General features: G+C 35.9%; 1 protein-coding gene across 2 annotated transcripts; it reads left to right on the forward strand.

The window, feature by feature from the left end:
• The first annotated feature begins 7,340 nt into the window (after positions 1–7,340).
• Positions 7,341–18,443, forward strand: DOT2 (SART-1 family). 2 transcript variants are annotated; one of them, XM_016341416.3, is made up of 13 exons: positions 7,341–7,698; positions 7,882–8,707; positions 10,361–10,484; positions 10,575–10,629; positions 11,976–12,089; positions 12,168–12,264; positions 12,363–12,429; positions 13,051–13,110; positions 13,349–13,961; positions 14,308–14,702; positions 15,679–15,899; positions 17,167–17,251; positions 17,882–18,443. In XM_016341416.3, exons 2-13 carry the CDS (start codon positions 7,890–7,892, stop codon positions 17,954–17,956), a joined length of 2,724 nt encoding a protein of 907 aa, XP_016196902.1. In that variant the 5' UTR covers positions 7,341–7,698; positions 7,882–7,889; the 3' UTR covers positions 17,957–18,443. The 2 variants fall into 2 exon arrangements, with proteins under 2 accessions (XP_016196902.1, XP_088339791.1); XM_088483665.1 differs by having other exon boundaries at positions 7,370–7,698; positions 7,846–8,707.
• Positions 18,444–18,914: the final 471 nt, after the last annotated feature.

The raw sequence follows: 18,914 nt of genomic DNA on the forward strand, positions 1-18,914 counted from the left end.
TCAGTTTGACCCGGTCAAGACATCCTACGTGGAGGTTAACGGGCTGACGTGTCGGATTAACTGCCACATGTCACTTCTAGGACAATTTGGTCCCCATCCAAGCTGGACAAAACGACGTCGTATTGGATCATGAGACGAACGACGTCGTTTCGTGGAGGACAAATTCGTCCCCACCATGGAAGGCAGAGTTGCGAAACAGCAATATTTTAAATGGGGACCTATCTGCCTATTCGAGGGGATCTATCTGTCCGATGATTATACTTCTATAGGGACCTTGATGATTGGATTTTTGACGGTTTAGAATTTCACAAATGAAATCTCGTTGCAAGTATAGTTTCTAAACCAATCACTAATCCTTTCATACAAAAAGTTGTCTGTCACTAACACAAACCCTTAAAATTTAAAACCGAAGTATTCAAACCTCGGGTCGTTCTCCCTAGGAATTACAATAAAGTGTCTTGTTATTGGTTATGAGTTATTTTGGGGTTTTGGATAAGAAGCATGAAAAGTAAATGGCAATGAAAATAAACTAACAACTATAAAAGGCTCTTGGCAAGGTATGAAAATTAGAAGTCCTATCCTAGTTATCCTTCTCAATTGTGATGAGAATTGTTCATTGCTACCACTTAGTTAACCCTTACTAATTAAAGGAAAGTCAAGTGGATGAATTGACTTGAGCCACAAGTCCTAGCCAACTCCCAAGGAAAGACTAGCTTTAGTGCACTCCAAACCAATTAGCAATCTCTCCAATCATCAATCAACAAAGGGATTAGATAACTCAAGTGTCACTAATTACTCTACTTAGGCCAAAAGGAACAAAATCTACACTAAAACTAGAAGAGGCATTTCAACAAACACATAGAGTGCAATAGAAGTAAACATTATTAATTGCAAGAATTAAAGGAATCTAAAACTACAAAGGCAAGAGATCAACAATAGAAAATCAAAGAAGAACAATTATTATGAATTACCTCTTATTGAATTGGAAGAAAGTAGAAGGAACAATACTAGATCTACAACAAAATATAAGAACAACATAAAGGAAATTACAATAAAAGAATAGAAGAAGATGAATGTAACAACAAAGAATTGAAAGGTAGAAGTATAAGAAAGCAAAGATTAAAACCTAGATCTAAGAACTAATCCTAATCCTAATCCTAGAGAGAAGTGAGAGCTTCTCTCTCTAGAAACTACTTCTAACTACTAAACTATGACTAATGATTAAAGTATGAAAAGTATGAAAAGTCTCCTCATTCCCCCTTCAATCCTTGACTTAAATAGCATCAGAAATGAGTTGGATTGGGCCCACAAGGCTTCAAAATTCGCTGGCCACGTTTTGCTTTAAGTGAACCAGGTGGCAGCAACGGCGCGTGCGCGTACTTTGCGCGTGCGCGCCACCATACGTATAGCAACTATGGCAAATCTTATATCGTTTCGAAGCCCCGGATGTTAGCTTTCCAACCCAACTGGAACCGCATCAATTGGACCTCTGTAGCTCAAGTTATGGTCGTTTAAGTGCGAAGAGGTCGGCTTGACAGCTTTCTGGTTCTTCCATTTCTTCATGAGTTCTCCAACTTTTCATGCTTTCTTTCTTCATTCCCTTGATCCAATCTTTGCCTCCTAAACCTTAAACCACTTAACAAACATATCAAGGCATCTAATAGAATCAAGGTGAATTAAATTTAGCTATTTTGAGTCCTAAAAAGCATGTTTTCACATTCAAGCACAATTAAAGGAGAATATACAAAACCATGCTATTTCTTAAATAAATATGGGTAAAAGGTGATAGAATCCCCAAAAATCAATACAAGATAAACCCTACAAATGGGGTTTGTCAGACCTATTTGTCTGATAACCTAATGTTTGGGGACCTATCTGACCTATAATTGGTGGCATTACCCTCGAATATATTCATTGCCCTTTTTTGGTTTCATTGAAAACACAGGCTGATGTATCTCGACCTAGTAGCTTGCAAAATTTTAATCCTCCCTCTTATGACACTCAAATTGAAGATTCTCCTTCACATGCCACAAAAAAAAATGTCTCAGGCAATTCCAAAGTATGCTAATTTTGAATGACTTAATGCGTATGTTGAACGATGGCTTGGAAGAGAGAGTGAAGCAGTTGGAGAATTTGTTGTTGAAGAAGAATGAGGATAGCCAAGTTATGAAGAAGCATACTATTTTTGCTTTGTTTAGGGGTATAATAAGTGGGGGGCATTGGTAGTTGTAGTTGTGTTTTGTATGTATGTGGTGGCTGTTTAGGCAAATTTTAATCTGTGTTGATGATCAAATTGTTAGATTGAAATGTCTCATTATATTTAGATAGATATGCATGAAATCAATTGTGGTGAAATAGTATAAAAAAAAAAAAACACATTGCTTTTTGGTTTGTTTCATCCATTTATCAAAATGGTTACATAACTGATAATTAAAATATTGTAACCACACAAGTAGCTAAGTTCAGTAGTAACATAAACCAAATCTCACAAAAGAAGATTTATTTCCTTCAATATAGACTAAACCAAACCAACCCAAACAACAAAAGGTCTATTTCCTCCAACGTAACAAAATATGGTATTGGAATCCTTAAAAGCATCATTTCTTCGTAGACTACTTCAATCCCAGTGTTGGAATAAATTTAAACAATTTAGATGCTGTGCCACTGGTTGCAGCTGCCATGGTCTCAGCACTAACACTCTTCTGAGCCTTCGACGTGATTACTGTTTGCTTTGGACGTCTAAAAGGTTGCTGAGCCTAGAATTAACAAAATTATTATGAGGATGTTTCATACAGATTTCAACATACGCATTAAGTCAATTAAAATTAGCATACTTTGGGATTGCATGATATATTTTTTTATGACATTTGAAGGAGAATCTTCAATTTGAGTGTCATGAGAGGGAGGATTAGAATTTTGCAAGCTACCAGGTCCAGATATACCAGCTTGTGTTTTCAATGAAACCAAAAAAACAATGAATATATTTGAAGATAATGTCACCAATTATAGGTCAGATAGGTTCCAAACATTAGGTTATCAGACAAATAAGTCCCTATAGAAGCATAATCATTGGGCAAATAGGTCCCTCGAACAGGTAGATAGGTCCCCCATTTAAAACGTCGCCGTTTCGCAACGCTACCTTCTATGGTGGGGACGAATTTGTCCTCCACGAAACGACGTCGTTCGCCTCATGATCCAATACGACGTCGTTTTGTCCAGCTTGGATGGGGACCAAATTGTCCTGGAGGTGACACATGGCAGTTAACCTGACACGTCAACCCGTTCACCTCCACGTAGGACATTCTGACCGGGTCAAACTGCCATGGGAATGTATTTGGTGTATAACTAAAAACGTCAAGAACAAAATTTTAGTTAAATTTTATTGGGAACAAATCTGTCCAACCGTAAATTCTTTGGGGACTTATTTAGAGTATTACTCTTTAATTTTCTACCTTCCTTGACAAAAGACTTTCCTTCTACATCAGTTTAGCTGGAAAATGTTCCTTCAATTTGACGCAAAAGAAAAACATTTTCAACATCCAATCTGACCTTCCCAATTTCATTAATATCTCTACTACTGTTTTGTCTAACTATAATCTATTGCTTCACCTGACTCAGCACCTACCTTCTTTATGTTTTTTGAACCTCTTATTTCTCACCACCAATGTGAGAATTACCCTCCTGCACTGAGAGTATTAAATCCCTTGATCAACCTAACTGCCATTGGTTTTCTTGATCTTTCTTACCAACCATAATTTTTTAGGAATATTTGGGTATTATTTTCTTTATGTTCCTCGATTCTTCTACCAAACTGCTCGGCTCTCAATCACGTTCCCCATTTTTCCTCCTCTATCACTCCCTTGGCCGAAGCTTACAGAAACTTGTTGTAGCATATGGCTTCATGGCCAAGGTGGCCACATCAATTGACAAAAATTTTTAACTTTCTCGTACTTAATTTATTGCTCAATTATCTTTTAAGAGAAAGTTTAGGAACTAGTATTTTTGTTAAAATTTGGCCAACACTTAACAATCAAAGAAAAAATGATTAATTTTATACTATTAGATGTCATCTTACACCATTGAAAATATTAATAATGACTAATTGATGGCTAAACATCACAAATTCTACTAGCTCTTAGCACTCCTCATCTTTACTAGTAATTTTTAGAACTCTCCACAACAATTTGTGATATCTATATTGATCATTAACTTGAGATTTTTTTTCTACTTACTCTAGTAAACAAAAAAATCCCACCTCCTTCACTTCTCCCATTAACTCTCTTACTTTCTTACCTAATTCTTTGGATTTACAATGTTTTCGCAATCCCTATAACTAAATCCAAATAAGGACATGAGAAAATTTACTTTTAGCCATAAAAATGTCCTCATATGCCTCTTTAGATTTAAAATGTAATTTTTAAAGACCGATGGAGTCCTTTCTTTTTCAATTCGGCGAAAATTAATTTTACGGTATAGACGTTTATGACCTCCACCTATATGTCCTGCGGTAATGATTCCTCTGACATTACGGCCTTTATCACAACGATGTTATCCATAGTTCAAATTATTTCGTGGATTGGATTTGACTTGACTGTGTACGACTCCATTGTGTGTGCTCGAAGTAAAAGTTTTGAATAAATGTATCGCCATGCTATTAAATATTTTGATTTAAGTTCATTTCTTTTTAAGAGGTAGAATAGAATAACCCGGTTAAAGCGTAATGATCATACGTCTGTAATGCATTGTATGTCCCATAATACGTCGCATTCTTCTACCCTTTACTGGTAGTCGATGACTATTCATAGCTATTACCTTGACACCAAAAAAGAGTTCGACCCAATACTTTACTTTTGTCCTAGTTAATCCCAATTCGGCATTAGAAGTATATTAATTTTTCACCAATAACTAAATACCTCTTTATTTATATATACTGCATTTTTAATTCCATTCATATTTAATTTCATTCATAAATATTTTTTTTTTTGTTATGAATTCTAGTCTCTTAACCTTTTTCAAATCAATTTTATTTCAATAATAAAAAATTAAAATAAATTACTACCATGATTTAGGATGTTAAAGTCCTCTAATTGTCTCCAGATATAATATAGCACTACTCGCTGCCATGGCTAGACCCGATTAATGCTTAGGTGGAATGTTCACACTCAAAATTAGGAATTTAGGATTACTTAGCTAAATTTTAACATAGCAAAAAAATTCTATTAGGACACACTATTAGTACATTATCTATTTATTTATTTATTAAATAATAATAATAATAATAATAATAATAATAATAATAATAATAATAATAATAATAATAATTTATAGTAATAAATATAATGTTAGTTAACACAACAAACAATTTTAAATTTAAATAGACCATGCTCTTCGGCCACCTTCCTCCCTAGGCCCACCACCTCATCTGCACCTCATCAGCCTCCATTCTCCCTCAACCTCTTCTCTATAGAGAACCCTTTTTCGACCAGATGCCTCTTCAATCCGATTCGCTTCAAGTTCCAATTTTACTGATGCCAAGCTCCTTGATTCTCATGTTAGGGGAAGTCAGGTACCAATGGAAGTACGAGATTAATCGCAACCCTGAATTTTAGCTTTGGCAAGAAAATGAATTAGAACAATCCAAAAAAATCTCCATTACTCGCAGAAAACTCTGCCCTGATTATGAACTGAATCGAATCTAACCAATCCAAATTGAACTGATATATTATTTTAGTTTTGTATTAAGCTTTTGAAAAGGGAAAAAAAGAGAGTGGAATAAATTCGAGATCTCTGGGAAGAGAGTGTGCTGCACGGATAGGATTCAAAGCTACGTTGGAGAGGGAGGGGGAGGGGGAGGGATTAGGGTTAGGGGGTTGGCCACATTGACATCGTGTTCACCGGAAATGTGTCTGGCGAACTCGGGGCACACTTGTCAAATTTTAAAATTTTTTAAGGACTATTTTGTCAATAATAAAAGTCAGGTACAATTTTGTTAGCACCATAATCTTTCGGGTATCGATTTGGTATTTACCTCAAATAATAAAAAGTATGGTAAATATCCTTTTTGGCCACTAACCTTTTTTCCGTGAGACATCGCACACCTTAAGTCCTTAATCATCCTTAAAACTCAGCCAAACCCCCACCCATTAAGAAAAATAGACAGATCGACCTCTGCTATTGGTTAGTAAATAGTTTTCCGTTTGACGTGTCAGATTGAGTCTGATGTGTCAATTAACAATGTCAATGTCAACTCCAAATAGTTGTAGGGACTAAAAATTTCCTCCCTGCAAAAAGTAAAAAAACTCTCATCTTCTTCTCTTATCCACTTCTTCCCCCTTTTCTTCATCCTCTTCTTCTCCTTTTTCTTCGGCCAGTCACCATCATCTCCATCACTGTCATCATCGAGTTTCACTTTCACCACTATCATCTCCGCATCACCATCGCCGAACCAACCTCTCTTTTCTTCTTCCTCTTCCTTTCCTCTTCTTCCCTTTTTCTTCTTCCATCATGCCATATCTAGAACCACCATCTTATCCCTCTATTTCACCACTGACAGCCACTACCACTGTGGTTCCCTCTTCCTCCTCTTCTTCTCCTTCTCCTCCTCGCCCAACCTCCATCAATAGTTCGCGCCTTTCTGTCTCAAGCTCACTGAACCAGAGCTCAATAGCCCTCGTCCGCCTCAAGTCTCTGGCAGAGTCCAACTTCACTTCCTCTAAAGACCTCAACGCCGCCTTCAATTATGCCAAGCGCATCTAGCGTCTCGCCTCAAGTATCCCTAGCGTCACCATGATCCTCGCCGCCCCTCACCATCCTTCGCCTCACCGCTGTTAACAACTCCTCCTTCCTTGACTGGTACACCGTCCTAGATGCTGAGCCTTTCGCTTCTGTCTCCGTTCTCCGCAAGCGCTACCAAAAGCTGGCGCTCTTACTCTACCCCAACGAGTGCCCCCACATGGCATCTGGTATGGCATTTAAGCTCGTTGCCGAGACTTTTGGTTGTCCTCAAATCTTGTCTTCTTGCATATGCATGAAGTATATGCTAAATTATTAATAATGTATGTATTAGCTTTATTGATATTGTCAAGATTAATGCAAGAAATGTTTTAATTTTTAAGATTGTGGAGGTAGGTAGTAATGATAATGGTCTAAAGAAGAGAAAAAGAGAAGAGGAAGGAGAAGAAAAAAAAGAGGTAAAAAAAGAATGAAGAGTGAGTTTATCCCTCGCCCAACCCAAATCGATTAGTTTAAAAATGATTAACATGCGATATGTTTCACGAAAAAAAAAAAAAAAAAGGTCAGATGGTGTTCTATTCAGCCAACGGCCCAACTCGATTGGGCTTATCACGGAAAACACTTCTACAGTAACACCGGATTTATATTTCCCTAAAATGTTGAGAATTAGAAATAATCCTGACAAAAAAAAAAAGAAAAAAAGAAATAACAAGGTTCAACCGTTCAAGAGAATTATCGACCCAAAAAAAGAAAAAACCGTTCAAGAGAATTGAAATTTAATTCTCTTTGATCCTTTCTTTCGTTGCATCCTTTGTTCTCAGCTCGCACTTCTAAAGTTCCCGAATCTCCGCCGACTGTGTGGCTGAGACAGGAACAGGCAGCATCGCATCTTCCCATCTCCGGCGACGGTGACTCTGTCTTCCAGCGGCGCAGCGACCTTCGTCAATTTGAAACCTCTCGAGAGAGGTAAGCTCTTTTCGTCTTCAAAGGGTTCCATCAAACTCTTCCTCTTCTTCGTCATTCAATGTTTTAAGGCATTCGCAATGTCCTTCTTTACTAGCTTTTCTAATTCGTTAACTTTAACTTAAGAATTCACTCTAGTTTTTGAAATAGGGTTGTGGTTATATATTAGTCTGGTTCTATCTGTAGAGGTTATCATGGATGTGGAGTGGTCTGAATCGCGGTACGAGGCCCGTGAAGGTAAAATTGATAAAGATGATTCTCCGGTGAGAGAGCAATATGATGATGATTTGGATGAGAAGTCTAGCAAGCACAGAAGTAAGGATAGGAAGAAGAGTAGCCGAGGAGATGAGAAGGAACATCATCGAAGTAAAGACAGGGAACATCCAAAGAGGACTACCGACGAGGCGAGAGAGGTAGAGAAGGACAGAGTGGCTGGCAGGGAACGGAAGAAGGAGGATAGGGACGAGCGTGAGAAGGACAGGGGAAAAGATAGTAAGGCTAGGGACAAAGATTATGATAGAGAGAAGTATAGGGAGAAAGAGCGCGAGAGGGACAGGGATAAGAAGGACAGGAGTAAGGATAAAGAAAAAGATCGCGAGGCAGAGAAAGAGAGTGATCGGGCACGCGAGAAGGAAAAGGGAAAAGAGAAGAGTAGGGATAGGGATAGAGAAAGGGACAAGGCGAAGGAGAGGGAGCGCGAGAAGCATAGGGATCGAGAGAAGGAGAGGGAAAGCTATAGAGATAATGGAGACAAGGATAAGGGGAAGGATAAAATTAGAGAGAAGGAGAGGGATACAGATCGAGATAATAAGGAAAGGTCAAGAGATAGAGGAAGTAGAAAGACTCACGAGGATGATTATGAATTGAGTAATGATGATAGAGCAGACTATGATGACAAGAGAGAAGAAGAGGTGGGCAAGATAGCAAAGGCTTCAAAGCTCAACGAAGATGAGAAAGATGGTGAATCCTCAGCACATCTGTCATCAGCAGAACTTGAAGAGCGCATCCTGAAGTAAGTTGATTTGTTCTTACTTGATAAGTTTGCTTGCATTTATTTATTTAGTTACTTATTTTTGTAGTTTGAACTCTTATCAACTGGTTTAATTTGCGATATAAGTTTGAGATGTATTGCTTTTTGCTTCTGGAAAGTTTATTACTATTGGGATTATGTTCATGATGTCAGGAGTTCTTTTGTAGGAAGCAGGAAATATGAAACTCTTTGTTTTAGGATACTCTTATTAAGAGATAACTTTTGATAACTTACGTACTACATTATAGAGAACGTTCAAAAGTATTTTCTTTGAAGTTTTTGTTTTTAAGATGTCGGTTAAGCAAATAGCATGTCTTGCCATGCTATCAAATCAGTAGAACATGTAACAAGTAACATTTAACATAGTGGAAAGATTTAAGGAAGCTACATAGAATAATACAATAAGTTGATGTTAACATCTAGTGCTTCTGTATTAGAACCAGAATAAAAGGAATGGTAAAGTCCTTTCTTTTTAAAGGTTAAAAAATGAATGTCATTTTGTTTTGCTTGGGTCTTTCTGCTTAATTAGTTTGTGTAGCGTCATTGAGATTGCTTATAAACTACACCCAATACTTTATTGCTATGTCATCACAAGGATGGTAGAATTCACTTCATTTTGTATCACCAGGTTGTATAGAATGCCATTGTAGAACTATCCTTTACTATAATATTTTTCTTGTAAGATAGATGGTTTTCATATTCCTAAAATATTCTTACCCTTGATATGAGTTTTGAATTATTTATTTTTTTGTTTTAAGTGCAAGGATTTTTATTGTATCATACATTCATACTATCATATATCATATAATTAAGGTAAATACATTTACCTCCTCTGAAGTTTGGTGCATTTTGAACCTTTTTCTAAATATATACATTGAACTCCTCTGATGTAAGTATTACTCATGTACTCTTTTGAAGCATAAGTAATGAGTAATTAATTAAAGATAACAGTGATTCAGCAAGGTATATGAATATGAATATTAGCCAAAAGTTTGTATATATAGACGGTAGACCAGTTATAATATGGAGGTTCTTTTAGCAGTAGGGAAGAACAAGGGAAGGCACTGAGGGAGTGTTATTTGTGGGTATTATAAGTACAGAGAAAGGAAGGTACTTGTCATTACTAAAACAGAAGTATACTCTTTTCCTCAGAACAAATCCATTTCCTTTCTTCTTTTCTTGAAACCTTCAAAATTCAGCTCAATGATTCCAGTCACCTGTTCCCTTCCCATTCCTCCCTTACCATTTGAATATTTCATAAAATAATTTTCTCATTGAAAAGATGGTAGAATCGCGTCTCAGGTGGTTTGTACATGTGGGAAGAAGACCGACAGAACACCCAGTCAGGAGGGTGGATGAGATGGAAGATGGACAAGGGGTGAGAGGCAGAGGAAGACCATCCATGAGATGGTCAAACGAGATCTACATGTAAACGGTTTCTCTGTAGACATGATACATGACAGAACTCAATGGCGTCGTTTGATTCATGTAGCCGACCCCACCTAGTGGGACAAGGCTTTGTTGTTGTTTGTTGTTTGAATTTTATCTGTCTTGAATGTTGATACTAGCATTTTATGTCAACCTGTTGGTTTATTGTTATATGAAATTTATTCTTTTGGCAATATTCTTTTTAAGGATGAAAGAAACGAGGACAAAGAAGCAATCAGAAACTGCCTCGGAGATCTCGTCATGGGTCAATAAAAGCCGTAAGCTTGAAAAGGAACGAGTGTTACAACGCTCAAAGATGTTTGAGGAGCAGGTTAGTTTCTTTATCTTCAAATACAATATGTTTGCAAATTGGTATTTTCACAATTTACATATGTAATCAGTGAAACACAATTTTTTATAGGACAACATTGCTGTAGAGGGAAGTGAAGATGAGGATACAGCTCAAGACACTGTTGGTATATTTCTTTCCTTATTTTCATCCTCCCCATCAATGAAAAATGATAAGTTGGAAACTTAAGGTGCGCCTGATTTGCATTTTCATCGTCTATTTTCATTTTCAGAATTTTCTGTTCTTAAAATTTGTGAAGGAAAAAGAGAAAACAAGAGGGGAAAACAGAAAATAGGATTTTATTGTTTTTAGTGTTTTCTCCTTTTCCTTCATAAAATCCTAAAAGCCGAAAACACTGAAAATAAAGACAGAAAATAAAAACGTGTGCCAAATGCACCCTTACTATTTCGAACACTCGATTTGTTGGCATTTTTGGAAAACCTTTAGGAAACAGCTGCAGACTTTTTATGTTAAGGTGTAGTTTCTGATATCCCAAAACCATAGTTTGGGTTAAAGCTTCAGGAGACAAGCATTGTTTTGAAATACTAAAACCATGTTTCGGATTTAAAGCTACAAGCATTTGTGCAAACCATGACATGGAGCTTTTCTAAATGCTAAAGATGATATAAGTTGGCTACTTCTGCACCTTTCAAATATGTGGATACAGAAAATTATATTGTAGATAAATGAGTTTAAATAATTAATAAAGCATAATGGATTCATTATCAAAAAAAATAACGGATTCATATAATTATCTAAGGAGCAGTATTTTAAGCATCATCACATATTTACTAAAAGATAGTCCCTTGTAAAATAAAATGATATAAAGAATGTTTAAATTATACGAGTTTCTCTCCTGGTGTGTGTGTTATGTGGGCAAATTCAGAGTCAAATTTACATATGTTTTTCATTGTCCTATAGCTGTTGTTTTATGAAACAATTTATTTAGCATCTTTGATGAATGTTGGGTGTGCCCTGTAACCCTAGTCCAAGTCCTGTTAACTGGGATTGTGGTAGTAGAAAAGAGGCAAAATTCTTGTGCTACTATTTCGACTATTTGGTCGGAGCATAATGCACACCCCTTCAATTACAGATCTTTTAGTAAGCATGCTTTATGGGATAGGATTAGATGTCTAGCATCTATTTTTGGTGTAAAGTTCTTGATCTTTATAAGGAAATCTTTTGTTTTGTTTTGCTTTTGTATAGGGAAACCCTTATCAAATTTTTTTTTTCTAAATAATATAAATTTTATAATTTCTCTATTCTTACAATTTCAAATATTGCTAAGAAAAATTATTCAAGAATAAAGCTTAACTTCAACGATACTGACACAATTATTAGTTGTGATAAACTCTGCAATAGAACTGCTACAAAATTGGATTTATTGTCATTTGAGACTCATTGATGATGCCGCATATCTCTGATTGTTGATAATTATGGGGTTAAACAATGTATGTTGACTGCATTTGGCAGATAATCTTGCGGGGGTGAAAGTTCTTCATGGCATTGAGAAAGTTGTGGAAGGTGGGACAGTGGTTCTGACCATCAAAGATCAGCCAATACTAGCAGATGGTGATATTAATGAAGGTACTCTAGTTGGTTCATTTTATAGTATTCAAGTACGAAATCTGTTAATGACATGAGTTTTTTGTTCTCACATGGCAGATGTTGATATGCTTGAGAATGTGGAGCTTGGAGAGCAAAAACGACGAGATGAGGCCTATAAAGCTGCAAAAAAGAAAACGGGCATATATGATGATAAGTAGGTTGACCAGTATATGTATTATTATTATTATTATTATGAAAATAAGGGTTAAAATATAAATCAGAACTTTCATGAAGCTTGGCTCTCAATTTCAGGTTCAATGATGATCCCTCTGTGGAGAAGAAAATACTTGCCAAATATGATGATCCAGCTTCAGAAGAAGTAAGCTTTTCTTTCTTTTTACATTCTGATGGTCTAGAGCACGAGTCACTGAAGTATACTAAGTATTGCAATTCCTGTTCTCTTAGGAGGGAGAAACAGCACAGCATAGATTTAAAAAAAAAAACTTTTAAGAATAGGAATATTACAATAAATTCCGAGAATTCAATAATACAGAGCACAGGCACTTTGAGGTCTTGTTCCTTCCTGCCTAAAAGAAAATGAAGAGAGGAGAAAAAAGGGGGAATCTTCTCTTCAATTGCTTTGATGAAGAGAAAATGAAAATTATTTCAGAAAATTATAGTAAAGAACAGGATAAAATTTAAAAAAATCTCTCTCTCTCTCTCTCTCTCTATTTTTGTCTTGGAAAGTGGAGGTACCCTCACTAATATTTTTTTTTAAATTTCTCTTTTCACATCATTCTCTCACATTCAATTATAATCCCCCAATTTGAATATTCACATTCCTTTTTTGGTATACCACGTGGCCTGATACATTGTGACCTCTATTTTCCTTCCTAGACTAATGGAGAGGCCCAGGGGTCCAGCACATTCCATAGCCATAGATGTTCTGCGGATTCTTTCTTTCAATGCTTTGACTCCTCTGAGTTATTTTTTTATTCAGGGTATAACTTTGGATGAAAAGGGAAGATTCTCAGGTGAAGCCGAAAAGAAACTTGAAGAGGTTGGTTATGATTTTTTCCCCAGTTACATATATATGAAACATGTTGAGATCAGTTAAAGATAGAGATCGAATTTTCTGGGTATAGGAGCTTGCTATGACCAGAAGATTGTTTTCTTATCGTTTACATCGATACCTATCTATTATTCTTTTATTATCACTTCTTCCTCTTGGATACAGCTCAGAACTGTTTTGGTCACATGATGTATCTGATGCATATCCTTGTTATCCCTATTGCCAGTTGCGAAGAAGGTTGACAGGTGTTTCAACAAATACTTTTGAAGATCTTAATTCATCGGGAAAGGTATCATCAGATTACTTTACTCATGAAGAAATGCTTCAATTTAAGAAGCCCAAGAAGAAAAAATCTTTGCGCAAGAAAGATAAGCTTGACGTCAATGCCCTTGAAGCTGAGGCTATATCTGCAGGATTGGGTGTTGGTGATCTTGGTTCTCGGAAAGATGCAAGGAGGCAAGCTATCAAGGCTGAGCAAGAAAGATTGGAGGCTGAGAGGAGGAAGAATGCTTATGAGGCTGCTTATGCTAAGGCAGATGAAGCCTCCAAATTACTTCGTTTAGGACAAACAAACACTATGAGGACAGAGGAAGATGAAACTCCAGTTTTTGCTGATGATGATGAAGATCTTCGCAAATCCTTAGAAAGAGCAAGAAGACTAGCTGTCAAAAAGCAGGAACAAGGGATATTTGGTCCTCAAGCTATTGCAAAGCTGGCCACATCAAATCACAATGATGAGACTGTAGATGATCAAAACACTGGAGCCGGAGAATCACGGGAAAACAAGGTGGTCTTCACTGAGATGGAAGAATTTGTTGGTCGTCTCCAGATTGACGAAGGTAAATTACAATTGTGTATTTCTTATTTAATTATATCCCCAGAAGTGTGAGTTCCCTTATTAAATATAAAATCTAACCATTATCTTTCTTGTGCTTTAGACATGTTTTTGGATGTTCAAGATATTCGGATCAATTAGCAAGCAAAATGCTGTATTTGATCATAAGTATTCTCTGGCTTATACGAGTTCTGTTGTTCTTTTGACAGTCTTCTGTCGTGTTCTTGTTGACATTTATGTTCAGGGTGCAATAATTATGAGCAGTAAGCTCATGGAACTGTTGGAGAATAAATTATCTAAAGAGAAAGTTGATAATAGGTATATGACATTATAACTTTCTATTTTTTCAGAAGCACGTAAGCCAGAAAGCGAGGATGTTTTCATGCATGATGATGAAGATGCAAGTGCAAATGCAAATGCAAATGCTCCTGACGAAGGAAAGACTGATGAGGCTGGTGGGTGGACTGAAGTTAAAGAAACAAATGTGGATGAACAACCTGATTCAGAAGACAAGGAAGAGGTAGTTCCCGATGAAACTATCCATGAAGTAGCTGTGGGGAAAGGATTGTCAGGGGCATTGAAACTGCTTAAAGACAGAGGGACACTTAAAGAAAGCATTGAATGGGGTGGCAGAAACATGGACAAGAAGAAAAGCAAATTGGTTGGGATCGTAGATGATGAAGGAAAGGAAGAACAAAAGAAAAAGGAGATTCGCATTGAGAGAACAGATGAATTTGGGAGAATTGTGAGTCTTACATGTCCTTATCTTTTGCTTTAATTATAATTTTCTTTTCTAATATTATTTAGGTTCAGGGATGAAAAAAGATTCACATTAATTTGCATTGAATGAGCTGATACCAAAACATTACGAGTTTGACCTCAGTCTACTAATACCTAGTCAATGTTGCTGTTTTATAACTGAGTAGTTCCATATCAATTCATTTGAGCATAGAAATCCAAAATTTTAAGGGAGGATAACTAGGTGAAATGAAGCACTGTCAGGTAATCATTTTATTGGGGGAACATAAATAGAGCCCACAGTTCCCAGATGCAGTTGGTCTATGTCTGTATGCTCTATTGATATGTGTAGGTTATGGTGTGATTTCTTCTAATAGCCAATAGGAATGATGACATTTTGTAAATATGTGAGTAGTGCAATTCTTTTGCATGTATGTGTTAGGGACTTGGGTATTATGCAGTGTCCAAAGTCCAACATCGAATAGTATGAGATACTTGACGTTGTATTTAAGGGGAGTGGTTCTTCCATTTTAATAGTTAGCTTTAAGGTGTGGTTCCCCATTTTCTTGGGTGGTTAACAATGGTATTAGAGACTAGGTTGTCGGTGGCAAAGGGCTACCTTTAGGTTGGATTATGGTAAATACGAAATACGTCGGTTCTTTAGGGCCGGTGTGTTGTTAGGTACTTGGGTATTATGGGGTGCCCAAAGTCCCAAATCAAATAGTAAGGGATGGTTGATATTGTATTTAAGTAAAGTCGTTCTTCCTCCTTAATAGTTAGTTTTTAAGGTGTGGCTCCTCACCTTCCTTAAGTACTTAACAGCATGTGTGTATATTTAGGTTTGTGTTTTTATTTTTTGATATTTAAGTTTACACACGTTTGAGTATTTTTAGTCAATGCCTCGCACTATACATTACAATGTTTTATTTGGAAATTGTAGTGGAACATCAGATCTTAATTTGATTTCCCCTCTACTGCTGCAGTTGACTCCAAAGGAAGCCTTTCGGATGCTTTCTCATAAATTTCATGGTAAAGGACCTGGTAAGATGAAGCAAGAAAAGCGTATGAAGCAATATCAAGAAGAATTGAAGATGAAGCAGATGAAGAGTTCAGATACTCCCTCACTGTCCGTGGAGAGAATGAGGGAGACTCAAGCTCGATTGCAGACTCCTTACCTTGTTCTTAGTGGTCATGTCAAACCAGGGTATGTTCTTGACTTCAAAGACTAAAATTTGCTGAATTTTCAATAAAATTAGTTGTTATGTACTTTTAATAAAATTCCTGGATTGGTGAAAAAAGTTGGAGCTGCAATGAGGGACATGCTTTCTTAAATTGAGACTATAATTTCTCCCTTCCCCTAAAGGATACTTCTTTTTTCAGTAACATGTTGCAGTTAGAACACTAATGTTTGAATGCTTAGAACACCAGTTGCTGGTGTTAGTTTACTGTTCTATATCTCATTTATGGTTTTCTGTACAAGAGTTACCTAGATAATAGATATAGCATAGGTTTAGGCTGCTTTTTAAAAGTGTAGTTGTTTGGGGATATAGGTGCCCTCAAACAACACTACTCATCACCTGAGGGGTATTTCTATTATGTTGAAAGATTCCTTGTCAGATTACAATTAGTATATGATTGGTTTCCTGCTCCGTTTTCTACTTATTTCATTTTATATTTCCACATTATTACTCTTTTCAGAGCCTTCATTTCATGCTGGGATAAGTGTTTGGCATTGCATATTAGCAGTTCTGTAGGTGGTGAACTTGTTTTTGTTTGGCTACTTGGATAAAATTACTCTCATCTCAAAACATCAAAAGCTATCTCATATTTGAATTCCAATATACAGTGGAATAATATTTGGCTTGAAACATATGAGGGATGTATTTATTGCTCCGACAAATTCCTTGTCTTCACTGTACCAATATGATTGGATCCATGTCCATTAAGGGTTGCTCTGGAAAATGTATCCAATGAAATTTTTTCTCTTTGTCTACTGTCTGATAAATTCACTTCTCATTTCAAAACCCCAACTACTATAATAGTGTATCTTATGTTTGATTTCCAGTATTCACTGAAAGTCTAAATTGTTTTCAGCTTGAAACAAACTCTCTTATCCTGGTTTTGTCAGTGATAAATTCTTCTGTCTCTGCATCTGAACTCTCTCCGAAATTCCAGAACTACGTTTTCTTAAAGAAGTGTTTTACTGTTTTTGAGATCTGTTATGCTATCAACTAAGCTACAAACCTCAAAACCAAAACATCATCAGATTGTGCTGGCAGTTGGAATCTGATGAAAAACTAGTATTTTTCCTGACTGATATCCCAGTTAAATTAAAGTGTTTTTTTCCTGTATTGTGCACATTTCTGATAATTTCAATATTTAAATAAATATAGCAAATATTTTCATGGTAGGTTTTCTCTTTCTCTCATTTTCTCAGTCAATATACTCACGGAAGTTGTTTTTATTCACAGACAAACTAGCGACCCAAAAAGCGGTTTTGCTACAGTTGAGAAGGATCTTCCTGGGGGCTTAACACCCATGCTTGGTGATCGGAAGGTAATATAAAGCGTGCAATATTTTGTTCTGTCGTGCATAATTTTGCATTAAACCAAGAAGGAAACTACAATAAGGATATACATAGGTATAACTGCATCTCACCATATTTGTTGCATTTTCATTTTCTCAAGATTCTATTATATTATATTTGGTTTTCATTCCAAGTATTGTTATAACAAGCCCTGCCAAACTGCCATGACCTATGAATGTTCAAGTGTCCCAGTGAATTCTTGTGGTAGCTTTAAGCTAAAAGATATATGATTTTTTAAGGCTAGAAGAAATACATTTGAATGCTTACCCTTCAAAAATTGATATATCTTGTTTCCTGTATAGGTGAATGCTATTTGTAGGAATGTTTAGAATTCCTAGGAAATCTGAGACGCACTTTTGATTCGAGTGTAGAAGCATACTACTGTAATCTTGTTTTATGCACTGCTCTATGCTGATTACATTTGGAGCTTGTTCAGTATCTTTGATCCTGGAACTTCAAATCAGTTTTTAGTGTTAGAGATGGTGAATGTTATAGTTACCTAGCATGTGGTTGAGTCCTACCCATCTTTAAGCATAATTTGCATTCAATTTGAACAGATGCATATTTTCTTATTAAAGTTCGTTTTTCACTTGTTTCAGGTAGAGCACTTCCTGGGAATTAAGAGGAAAGCTGAGCCATCAAACTCCGATACCACCAAAAAGCCCAAGACTTGACTCCTTTTTCATCTAATTATGTTTATGTTATGCTAATAGCCTAATACATGACTGTATAATGCCTTCATCTATTCTCTTGCTGACAGCAGAGATGAGCGGAAATTTCATCCTGTTTCGGAACTTCAGATTTTGTTGGCAAATGGCAAATGGCAAATCATGATATTCTGGCAAGATGTCCATTGGTAACTTGAATGTAATTAGCTGTCTGAGACTGACGGCTGGGCTTATGTTTTGTCTCCTAAGATCCTAGATTCCTCTGTAAAAAAAGTTCTAAAAAAAGGAAGAGCTTCGTTTTAATCCCAAGCTAAATTTTTGGATATCATCTATCTTGGGTTGGAACACCTTTCATTCGTTTGTTTCTCGTGTACATTTACGAAGTAATCTATCTGCAATCATGGTATCGTAGAACTAATTGTGACAAATATTAATCTGGGTTCCTAATCCCATGAAAATTATGTCTTAAATAGAATGAATACTACTTTTGATATGAGCGTTTACAATTCCAATTATAAAGGATGTAAATTATTTGTAGGAATGAATTTTTTTTTTTCAATTATTTGGTAAAGTGTGATATTTTATTTTATATTTTTTAAGTGAGATTAAGAAAAAATATATGAAAGAAAATATTAAATGGTAAGAGATTATATTTTATCAAATAATTAAAAAAATTGTGAAAATTCACTTTAGGTACTAATCGATGAAACTTAATTATTATTTTTAATACTTTTTAAATGCACTTAAGTTGGATTACTAGTATTAGACCTAGAGAAATAATTTGGAACAAATTTAAATTGTTCCATCAAATTCAAATCGTTGTGCTTTTTTGTTGCTTTATTAATTTTTTTGGTTACCTAGGTATCTTTTATCTCGGTAAATTAAGGACTAATTTATTGTGGTACTGAACTTCATTTAAGAATTGGAAAAGTATAGGTAGACAATGAAAATACTGAATAATATG

Source organism: Arachis ipaensis, chromosome B4 (assembly GCF_059453495.1).
Source record: "Arachis ipaensis isolate K30076 ecotype BB chromosome B4, ASM5945349v1, whole genome shotgun sequence".
NCBI lineage: Eukaryota > Viridiplantae > Streptophyta > Magnoliopsida > Fabales > Fabaceae > Arachis > Arachis ipaensis.

What these genes read in the sequence shown, in the direction of transcription:
- DOT2 (XM_016341416.3), top strand. Translation starts at nt 7,890, where the DNA reads ATGGATGTGGAGTGGTCTGAATCGCGGTACGAGGCCCGTGAAGGTAAA. An exon ending in CTTGAAGAGCGCATCCTGAA is followed by an intron (nt 8,708 to 10,360) that starts GTAAGTTGATTT and finishes ATTCTTTTTAAG; the next exon opens with GATGAAAGAAACGAGGACAA. An exon ending in TACAGCTCAAGACACTGTTG is followed by an intron (nt 10,630 to 11,975) that starts GTATATTTCTTT and finishes TGCATTTGGCAG; the next exon opens with ATAATCTTGCGGGGGTGAAA.